Source organism: Chiloscyllium plagiosum, chromosome 13 (genome assembly GCF_004010195.1).
Source record: "Chiloscyllium plagiosum isolate BGI_BamShark_2017 chromosome 13, ASM401019v2, whole genome shotgun sequence".
Classification (NCBI taxonomy): Eukaryota; Metazoa; Chordata; class Chondrichthyes; order Orectolobiformes; family Hemiscylliidae; genus Chiloscyllium; species Chiloscyllium plagiosum.
Genome location: NC_057722.1, coordinates 16,492,016 through 16,502,773, shown reverse-complemented (window position 1 = coordinate 16,502,773; position 10,758 = coordinate 16,492,016). Strand labels below are relative to the sequence as shown.

Here is a 10,758-nt window from a genome sequence, read left to right as displayed (position 1 = left end):
CTCAGACAACAACTCACCAGGATGAAGGACCCGATACCCAGCATGAGCAAAACCAATGTAGTGTACAAAATCCCATGCAAGGACTGCACAAAACACTACATAGGACAAACAGGAAGACAGCTAACGATCCGCATCCATGAACACCAACTAGCCACGAACCGACACGACCAGCTATACTTAGTATCCACACACGCAGATGTGTGGATCTGCATCTACCTTACTGACTATAGTTTCCGTTAAAATTACTACATTTCTTTTCGGTTTCTGGTCTCTCATCCCTTGGTGCTATAGTCAATTTGCCCAAATACCTTGCAGTCTTCATTCTTATCGACACTAGTAGCAAGAAGTCAGTACTTGTTGGGCAATGGCAAAGGCTCTTCCATCATTGCATTTCACATTTAATTTCTACCAGGGTTACAGTTGCAGCCACCTGACCTTAACCATTAACTACATAAAATATACCTAACATAAGGGCTGTAACTCCCCCAGTCCATAAAGGGCCAGGTAATTCTCACCGTCCTGGATGCACATGAATATTTGTGCCCAGATCAACAAGTCTGAGCTTCAGTTCTTGAACATGCAAAAATTGCAGATTGTGTAATAAACTTCCAGAAGCAGTTGGTACAGCACACTTCCTGCACTGCTCTCTATCAAACCTTATACTGTATACTTAATTCATTCGTCTTACACAATTGGTTCACCTGGTTTATTTTTAGTTTGTATTAACCAATTGATTTATTAAGCTTATGTAAACAATTTAGCAAAATAATATCCGTGAAGGTCCTAGATTGTACAATTTAAACTTACTTACAGGTAATCACCTTCAGCTTGCTCTAAGGTTTTCTGCTTTTTGAGAAACACTGGTAAAATACTGGCAAAATGGAAAATACTTAGTGCATTAAACTTGTACATTCCAACTGAGAGTGTTTGCTGTACAGCCAATTAACATGGTAATCTTTGCTTATCCTCTGTACTTGCTCCTTCTGTCACTGAACAATGTCATCTTCCATTTGTTCCAAAGGCACTGTGGCTACATCAAAGCCAAGCAGGACCCAGATGAGGAAAAAATGCAGTTCCATCATGGTCAAGGTAAGATTATAATAGTTAGTTCAAATGAGGTCATACTTTGTCTGATCACAATACATAAGAACTGATCCAATTGAAGTCATAGAGTCGTAGAGATGTGCAGCACGAAAACAGACCCTTAAGTCCAACTTGTCTGTGCTGACAAGATATGCTAACCTAATCTAGTCCCATTTGCTAGAACTTGGCCCATATCCCTCTAAACCTTTCCTATTCATATACCTATCCAGATGCCTTTTAAATGTTGTAATTGTACCAGCCTCCACCACTTCCTCTGGCAGCTCATTCCATACACGCACAATCCTCTGCATAAAAAAATTGCCCCTTAGATTTCTTTTAAATCTTTCCCCTCTCACCCTAAAACTATGCCCTCTAGTTCTGGCTCCCACTCCCCAGGGAAGAGACTTTGTTTATCATATTCATTCCACTAATGATTTTAAAAACCTCTAGAAAGTCACCCCTCTGACGATCTTGGGAAAACAGCTCCAGCTTGTTCAGCCTCTCCCTGTAGCTCAAATCCTCCAACCCAAGCAACATCCTTGTAAATCTTTTCTGAACCCTTTCAAATTTCACAACATCCTTCCAATAGGAAGGAGACCAGAATTGCACACAATATTCCAAAAGTGGCCGAACCAATGTCCTGTCCAGCCGCAACATGAGCTCTCAACTCCTATACTCAATACTCTGACCAATAAAGGAAAGCATACCAAATGTGTTCTTCACTATCCTATCTACCTGTGTGTGTACTTTCAAGGAACTATGAACCTGCTTTCTAAGGTCTCTTTGTTCAGCAACACTCCCTAAGACCTTACCATGAAGCATATAAGTCCTGCTCTGATTTGCTTTTCCAAAATGCAGCACCCCACATTTATCTAAATTAAATTCAATCTGCTACTCCTCAGCCCATTGGCCCATCTGATCAAGATCCCATTGTAATCTGAGGTAACCTTCTTTGCTGTCCACAACACCTCCAATTTTGGTGTCACCTGCAAACTTACTAACCATACCTCCTATGGAGACATGATTTCCCATACACAAAGCCATGTTGACTATCCCTAATCAGTCCTTGCCTTTCCAAACACACATAAATCCTGTCCCTTAGGATTCCCTCCAACAACTTGCCCACCACCGATATCAGGTTCACTGGTCTGTAGTTCCCTGGCTTGTCCTTACCAGCCTTCTTAAATAGGGGCACCACGTTAGTCAACCTCCAGTCTTCTGGCACCTCACCTGTGACTATCAATGATACAAATATCTGAGTAAGGGGCCCAACAATCACTTCCCTAGCTTCCCACAGAGTTCGAGGGTACACCTGATCAGGTCCTGAGGATATATCCACTTTTATTTGTTTCACGATATCCAGCACTTCCTCCTTTGAAATATGGACATTTTTAAAATGTCACTATCTATTTCCCCACATTCTATATCTTCCATATCCTTCTCCACAGTAAACACTGATGCAAAATACTTGTTTTGTATCTCCCCCATCTCCTGCGGCTCCACACAAATGCCACCTTGCTGATCTTTGAGGGGCCCTATTCTGTCCCTAGTTACCCTTTTGTCCTTAAATGTATTTATAAAATCCCTTTGGATTCTCTTTAACCCTATTTGCCAAAGCTACCTCATGTCCCCTTTCTGCGGTCCTGATTTCCCTCTTAAGTGTACTCCTAATGCCTGTATACTCTAAGGATTCATTTGATCTCTCCTGTCTATATCTGACATATGCTATCTTCATTTTGTTAACCAAAACATCAATTTCTCTCATCATCCCAGCTTTCCCTACACTTATCAACCTTTCCTTTCACCCTAACAGGAATTTACTATCTCTGGATTCTCGTTATTTCATTTCTGAAGGCTTCCCATTTTCCGGCTGTCTCTTTACCTGCGAACCTCTACCCCAATCAGCTTTTGAAAGTTCTTGCCTAATACCATCAAAATTAGCCTTCTTCCAATGTAGAACTTCAACTTTTAGATCTGGTCTACCCTTTTCCATCACTATTTTAAAACTAATAGAATTAAGTTTTGGCTCCAAAGCACTCCCCCACTCCTCAGTCACCTGCCCTGCCTTATTTCCCAAGTTTTGCACCTTCTCTAGTCAGAACATCCACATACTTGGTCAGGGTGTGAATCCAATTTAATGGTCAAGTCATTAAGGCTAGAATTCTTCTTGTCTTTTCCTTCTTTTGTCAATCATCATTTGACTATGAAAGGTTTTTATTTTAAGTGAAGAATCGGCTTACTCGTTTATTGTGTATTTAACAGCTTTGCCTGTGAAATTCATACACAAAGTTTCTTTTATGATATTGTTAAAAAGAGACGTTTGTATATTTCATATCTCTGGTACTTAACAACCTAAAAAAATAAAAAATCCTTGCACTCTCAGACCCACATGCATTCAACAGCTCACAAACAGAACGTACTGAGTGTAGGGATAGGTTAGGTAGATTAAAATGTCCAAAACATCAATTGAACACAAATTCTATGATGCCATGATTTTAAGACATTGACGGGTGGTTTATGTTTGGTCTTTCAGAGTCAACACCTGCTGGGTTGATTTATTTAGACAATGCCCATAGTGGAATGCTAGTCAAAAAAAACAGGCAGGTCTCAGACTAGAAGGGTGAATGGAAAGATAGAGGGAGAGAGGAAAGTGTCTGTCCTCCCACCTTTCTATTCCTCCTCTTCTACTTGGCCTGAAGATAAAAGATAAACTCCAAGCAGGGTTAAGTTGGTTCATACGTTTTTTTTCTCATCAGCTGACTAGTTGCCCAAATATGGTTACAGCAGGTTGAATCTAGGTCCGTAGTTGAGAGTGACTAGATTATGCCTCGAAGAGTTCTCTTCCCAGTCAGGATCCATTATCTGAAGAGATTACACCTAACCCAGTTGAATACACTGGTACTTTCTGCATGTTCTGTGAATGAATTCATGGAGAGCACCCATCCACACTCCTCCAAGCTGTTTGTCTTTGATTAGTTCTTCTGGACAATCAAATTCTAATTTAATGGATTTGGAATTTGCCAGATACAGTTATGCCAATGTGTGGTTATCTTCGAAGCTGCTATCTAAGTAATTGTTTCTCTAAAAAGTGCTATTGTTCAATCTTTTTAACAGTGAGCAAGTATTTTCAGCCCAATAAAGAAAACAAATCATTTTCAATCTAAAGAATGCATCATAACTCCAGTTTTCAACATAATCCAATCATTTTTTGTCTAAATAGTGAGGTTAAAGTTGTTCTCACGAAATACAAAAAGTAAAATAAATTACAACTGAGGTATAATTGCAACTGCTCCAAAATACATTATTACAGATCCTTTCTCACAATCTGCATGTTGTTTTGCTGATAAAGCCTCTTCATCAGTTAATAAAGCCGTTTAATTTGAATGATACAGCCAGATTATGAAATGCATCTTTTGAATCTTGTAATTTTGATGAGATATGTGTACATCTCTGTTTTATTAGCTGAATACTTTGCAAAAAGAGGTCTCATTATAAACAGTACAATGGTTTTGACTACCAGTGTTTTTGCCTTCAACAGTCAGGTTACCTGGGAGCAGAACTTACGTTCATCCACACACCTATGAAGACCCCAATCAAGCTGTTCGGGACTTTGCAAAGGAAATTGATGCATCCTGCATTAGGATTGAAAGAGTTATAGGGGCCGGTAAGTAAACTACACAATAGATAAAAGCAAGAATCCAGTGAGGAGAAAGGGCAGCTCTTTTACTTAATTGTTTAAAGGTGTCAAATACAAAGTGGTGGCTTCTATCTATCTAGGTCAGTACCAAACCTGCACCTCTTGCCTTGCTCAATGCAAAGCTTGTGCAACTCCACATTCTTACTTGGTGGCAAGTCAATACCATCATCCTGTCCTGCTCAGTGCCATAGTTTGTACCATCCTTATCCAGTGGTGACACAAAGAGCCAAATGGCCTCCTTCTGCACCCTAACAATTCCATAATCATGAACCCATGTTTCACTAAAGCCCAGTTTCTTTAACATTTTGAGTTGTGCCATTTTGATCTTGTCCTTACTCAGCATGAACACACACATGTGTGAGATTTGGTAGAAGTGGCTAGACAGACAATGGAAACTGCTATCTTCTCAGATCTTCCTATTCTTGCTCCAATGGTACTGAAATAAACTTAGGTGGCCCATCTGCTGCCGTGGCTGATACCAACTGACTTTACTGAAGAGATTAATTTTACAACCTAGCCATGGTCTGGATGAATTGGATCTATTCAGCTCTTGGCACCTTTCTTTGAATGCCTGTGCCCCAATTTCTGTTGCATTGTCAAAGCTGAGGATTCTACAGATAATGTAATAACTGGGCAGAGATTGATTGTGGGAGAAGAGGCACAATGAGTAAAGCTTTAAAGACTTGATTTACCTCAAAAGATCTACTTTAAAAGGCCTACCGAAATGCACACCTCAATTCAATCTGTCTTCATGATGAATTCACAGATTGACAACGTGTCACATGATATTCAATTCCCATGTGGATACCATGTACATCCTTAGGGAGTGAATATTATAGCGGTTATGCTGATTTCTGAATTTTTTAATTCATTGATGGCTATCTTAGCAATTTATTATCTATCCCTAATTGCTCAGAAAGCAGTTCAGATTCACTTTGCTCCCGAAAGGGCATTGGTATTCATTGGCTTTACTGTTTGGCAAAGTACATTTTTACAAATGTGGCAGAAATGTCATTCTCTTTTTCCTTTCTGGCCAGGTGAATTCGGCGAGGTTTGCAGTGGACGCCTAAAGTTACCAGGGAAGAGAGAGATCTACGTGGCCATCAAGAGCCTTAAAGCTGGCTATTCGGAGAAACAACGCAGAGACTTCCTGAGTGAAGCAAGCATCATGGGACAGTTTGACAACCCCAACATAATCCGCTTGGAAGGGGTGGTTACAAAATGTAAGTATTTCTAACTGAATCACAACTCAGAATATTAATACCCCAGTTTCAAGGGTGGCCATTCAACAGTTAGCCAGAGATTGATTTCACAAAGTTAAAGGATTGTGATACAACCAGGAAGTGAGAGTTGATTTGCTGCATGGAACAAGCTTCTTTTAATGGAGATGAATTGTGGCTGTAATTATGTCAGTGCAACCCCCTGACTTCACGTAATTTACTTGCATTTGAGCACTGCGTGCTACATAGCACTCACTTAAAGAGGGATTACCATATCTTTTGGGACTATTTGGGATATCCAGAAACCACCTGCTGTACACACTGTGCTGTCAAACCCCCCACCAGTGTTAGCAGCTGCACTTTCCAACCCCCATCTGTCGCGTGCCAGATCAGTTTTGTTCTTTTTTCTGTCACTTTCTTGTCCTCTGTTGCTGCAATGGGTTTCTTACCTTGCAGCAGTATTCCGAGACTCTCGGAATTAAAAGATTAATCTGCAAACTGCTCAGGAGAAAAACTGAAGGGACAATACGTTGTGTGAAGAAAAGTTTTCATAGATATATTCTTTTTGATTGCTTTGCTGTGAAAAATAAAGTAAGAAGGAAATTAAGTTGTTTAAATGGATAGGACAGTTAGAAGTGGAAGATTTTGGGATGAAATGTCTTGGACATGAATATCATATTTGGGAACCCTACCAATTTGTGGCCAAAGCTCCACATTGTGATGTGAGCCTTAATCAGGACAGGTTAGATTCTGGTATCTCAGTCAAGAAGACAGTCTTTGTACATGATTATAAATGGTGAAGGTCAGTGAGGGACATTCAGTTTTGAGGATGAGCATCTCAGCAAAGTCCTTACCTAAACTCCACATGTACACACTCCCAGCAAGACACACAAGTTAGCAAACATAACCAACTGTCCTTAACTTAGCTTGGTAGCTCTGAGGTCAGTGGTAATGTGTCTGTTCAAGTTACATTCTGCTAACATGGTACATACCAGGAATCTTGTGCTACATTAGACTAAAATTAGATGTTAGTATTGCATTTTAGACATGGGCTTTCAATTTTTTGAGACTAAACTATTTTCTAAAATCTTCAAAAATCCTCCTGGCATGAACCCACACCAAGTGGTTTGTTGTGATCCAGAAAGCAACTCAGCACCATTCAGAAGGGCAACGTGCAACGGGGAATTAATGCTGGCCCAGCCAACGACACCAACATCCGATGTGTGAATTAAAGCGAATTGAGTAACTTTGGATCTCAGATTGAGAAGGCTGGATTTTGAGCCCTTGCTGGAGTTGGGAATAAAGTTGAGTCAGCACAAAAAATATTGCCAGAGGTCACTGTACTGCTTCATTGGCTCTTATGTGCCCCTGGACCATTTTTCCGCAAAAAGATGGGGAAGGATTGGTCAACCTTGCTCTACACGTCACAGAGAACTGATTCAACCACAGTTAATAGCTACTGAATGCTAATTTAAAAGATACCGAGTGGGATTTTCCAAAGTAGACAGGCAGCAGGCTGGAAGAACACAGCAAGCCGGACAGCATCAGGAAGTGAAGTTGACGTTTCGGGTGTAACTCTTCTTCAGGACTGGGGGTGGTTGTAGGGAAAGTCGCAGATAAAGAGGTGGTGGGGGCAAGTGGTAAAGTGAGGATAAGTGAAGACAGGCAGAGGGTATGACTTGGTTGGTCAATGGGAGGAATGAATCCAGTAGGTGGCGGGGAGGACTGGAAGAGAGGGGAAGGGGTTGGTAAGGGAGTCTGTTTGAAATTAGAGAACTCAGTGTTGTGTCCTCCAGCCTGTAGGCTGCCCAGGCGGAAGATAAGGTGTTGTTCCTCCAATTTGTGGTTTGGTTCATCATGGCAATGGAGGAGCCAAGGAAGTCATGTCAGAAAGGGAGTGGGAAGGGGTATTAAAATAGACGGTAACTGGGGAGATCTGGTGGGCCCCTGTGGACCTGAGTGCAATGCTTGGTGAACTGTTCCCGAAGTTCACGTTTGATCTCCCCGATGTAGAGAAGACCATATCGGGAGCACCTGATGCAGTAAACTAGGTTGGAAGAGAGGCAGATGAACCTCTGTTTCACCTGGAAGGATTGTTTCAGGCCCTGGATGGAGGTGATGGGGTGCTGCATTGGCAGGTTTTGCATCTTTTCTGTTTGAGGGGAAGATCCCTCGGGGTTCAGGGGGTGTGGTGGAGAGAGTGGCGCAAACCAAGCACCGTGGAAGAGAATGGTTCTTGTGGAAAGCAGAGAGGGGTGGGGAGGGGAAGATGTTCTTGGTAGTGGATCTAGTTGGAGTTTAGGAAGATCTTAAGAATGATGCAGAACCATGCAGGTACACCAACCTCTCCCCCCTCATGTCCATCAAGGGCCCCAAACAGTCCTTCCAGGTGAGACAGATGTTTACCTGCCTCTCCTCCAATCTAGTTTACTGCATCAGGTGCTCCTGATATGGTCTTCGCTACATCAGGGAGACCAAACATAAACTTAGGGAATGGTTCACGATGCAACACAGCTGGGTCCACAGGGGCTGACCAGACCTCCCAGTCACCAACCATTTTAATTCCCCTTCCCACTCCCTTTCTGACATGACCATCCTTGGCCTCCTCCATTGCAACAAGAAATCAAACTGCAAATTGGAGGCCCTTCCCATCCCCCGACTCCCTTTCCAGCCACTCCCTCTCCCTTCCACCCTTCCTAGTCACTTACCAGATTCATTCCCCCATTAACCAATCAGGTCATACCCTCTGCCTGCCTTCACCCATCCACCTCACCACCCTTACCCCCTTTATCTGCAGCTCCCCCTACACCCACCTCCAGTCCTGAAGAAGAGTTACACCCGAAACGTCAACTTCTCCACCTCCTGGTGCTGCCTGGCTTGCTGTGTTCTTCCAGCCTCCTGCCTGTCTATTTTGGATTATAGCATCTCCAGTTTTTGCCTCTAAAAGAGTGGGAATTTTCAGACAAGCTCCAACATCCTGGAGGTGGCATCATGACAGCAGACCGTGGTAAATGCTGTTACAATCACAGGGGAAAGGAAAATGCACGAGGCAAGTTAAGGGTCTGCTCAGCTTCACAAGAGGATTAAACACACAACTGTCTCTCTGGAGAGACTGATCATGAGATGGATGACAGACTCTGACTATTGACATATTTAGCATTAACCGTTTACACTTCACCTAGTACTGCAGCAGTCATAGGCTTCGCTGTTAATGAGCATCCCTTTTACATTGCATCAGTAGGTCATTCCCATTTAACCTTTGAAGAGGTCAAAGAAAAGGGCATTTTCTCTCTCACTGATCTGCCATTGCATCTTGCTACTGCTTTCAAGATGAATGGCTTCTAATTGGTCCTGCATTCAGAACAGGGCTGCCATTATTAATTGTAGAGCAAACCTGCCCATTGGACATTAATGGGCTGTTCTGGGGAGAAAAAATCCTTGATTTGCTTTATTGCAGTCAAGTGTATATAAATACAGTGAAAAGCTTTGTTTTGTGAGCAGTTGGCTCAGTGATTAGCACTGATGCCTCACAGCACCAGGGACCCGGGTTCGATTCCAGCCTTGGACGACTGTCTGTGTGGAGTTTGCATATTCTCCCCGTGTCTGCGTGGGTTTCCTCTGGGTGCTCCGGTTTCCTCCGACAGTCCAAAGATGTGCAGGTCAGGTGAATTGGCCATGCTAAATTGTTCATAGTGTCATAGGAATGTGTAGGTTAGGTGCATAAGTCAGGAGTAATCTTCTGGCTCGGTGTGGACTTATAGGGCAAATGGCCTGTTTCCACACTGTAGGGACTCTAATTCTGTAGTACAGGCAGATCATAACAAACAAGGGCATAAAGACTTAGAATATACGTTTAAAAGTGCAGTTATAAAGAACTGTGAGAATAAGATCTGCTGTACGGAGCTTGCAAAGAGACACCAAGTGTTGGCACCGTCTTAAATCACCCCAGGAATTCCAAGCAACGATTGCTTTCAACACAGAGTGGGCTTTGAAGTCACCATTCGAACCTGAGGCAGTGTTCAGTAGCACCGAGGGAAATTCCTACCCAGAGAATCTAACCTTTCAACCATCTGAAATCAGTTGCTGGTCATTTGCGACTCCACTGATACCCCAGCCCCTGGATACTCAGTCAACACTGCATCAAAGTACCCCCTGTGCCACCAAGCTGCAGATGTCGAATGTCCTCCCTAAAGTTGGTTATCAGTGTCCAGACACATGACAAACCTTCTCGTTCTCAAGGAGGATATGAAAATCTAACACTTGAGACTTCCCAATGCCACATCTAACCACAATGCGGCCACTTTGGTTATTGTTCCACTATCGATGCCTCATGATGGTTTTATCCCATCGTATTCACACCCTGTAAACTTGTAAATGGCTGCCACAAGACAAGCAGAAATGCACAAATTAAGGCATCAAAAATTATTGTACAACTTTATCTGAATGCATAGTGCAGATAGATTCAAATTCCAAACTGCCCAAAAATATTTTTTCAAGAGTCCCTTCAATTAGATTCCTCAGACAACCTCCACTATCTAGGGAAAAAAAAATCCTCTAGTGACACCAAACAATTAGTCAGAATGAATTAATATTGCAATTCAATCTCTTATTTTTTCAGCTTGTTTAGTTTGTCTATTGCTGAATATTTATTTTTTGTGTGCTGATTAATGAACTGTAAACAGATTACAGGGCCGATCTCCGAGACCTTTTGGCATATGGATCCAAACAATCATCATTCAGGCTCGGCTGTGAATCTGT

The 10,758-nt window shown here is 42.2% G+C and overlaps 1 protein-coding gene across 4 annotated transcripts in view; it reads left to right on the top strand.

Annotated features, from left to right (window-relative positions):
- The window catches only part of epha4b (eph receptor A4b), a 341,474-nt gene that overhangs the window by 289,365 nt on the left and 41,351 nt on the right, over positions 1–10,758 (top strand). For all 4 annotated transcript variants that reach the window (XM_043701928.1, XM_043701927.1, XM_043701926.1 and 1 more), the window contains 3 exons: positions 1,022–1,089; positions 4,622–4,747; positions 5,818–6,003. In XM_043701928.1, coding sequence (XP_043557863.1) covers positions 1,022–1,089; positions 4,622–4,747; positions 5,818–6,003 — 380 coding nt within the window. The remainder of the gene's footprint in view (positions 1–1,021; positions 1,090–4,621; positions 4,748–5,817; positions 6,004–10,758) is intronic.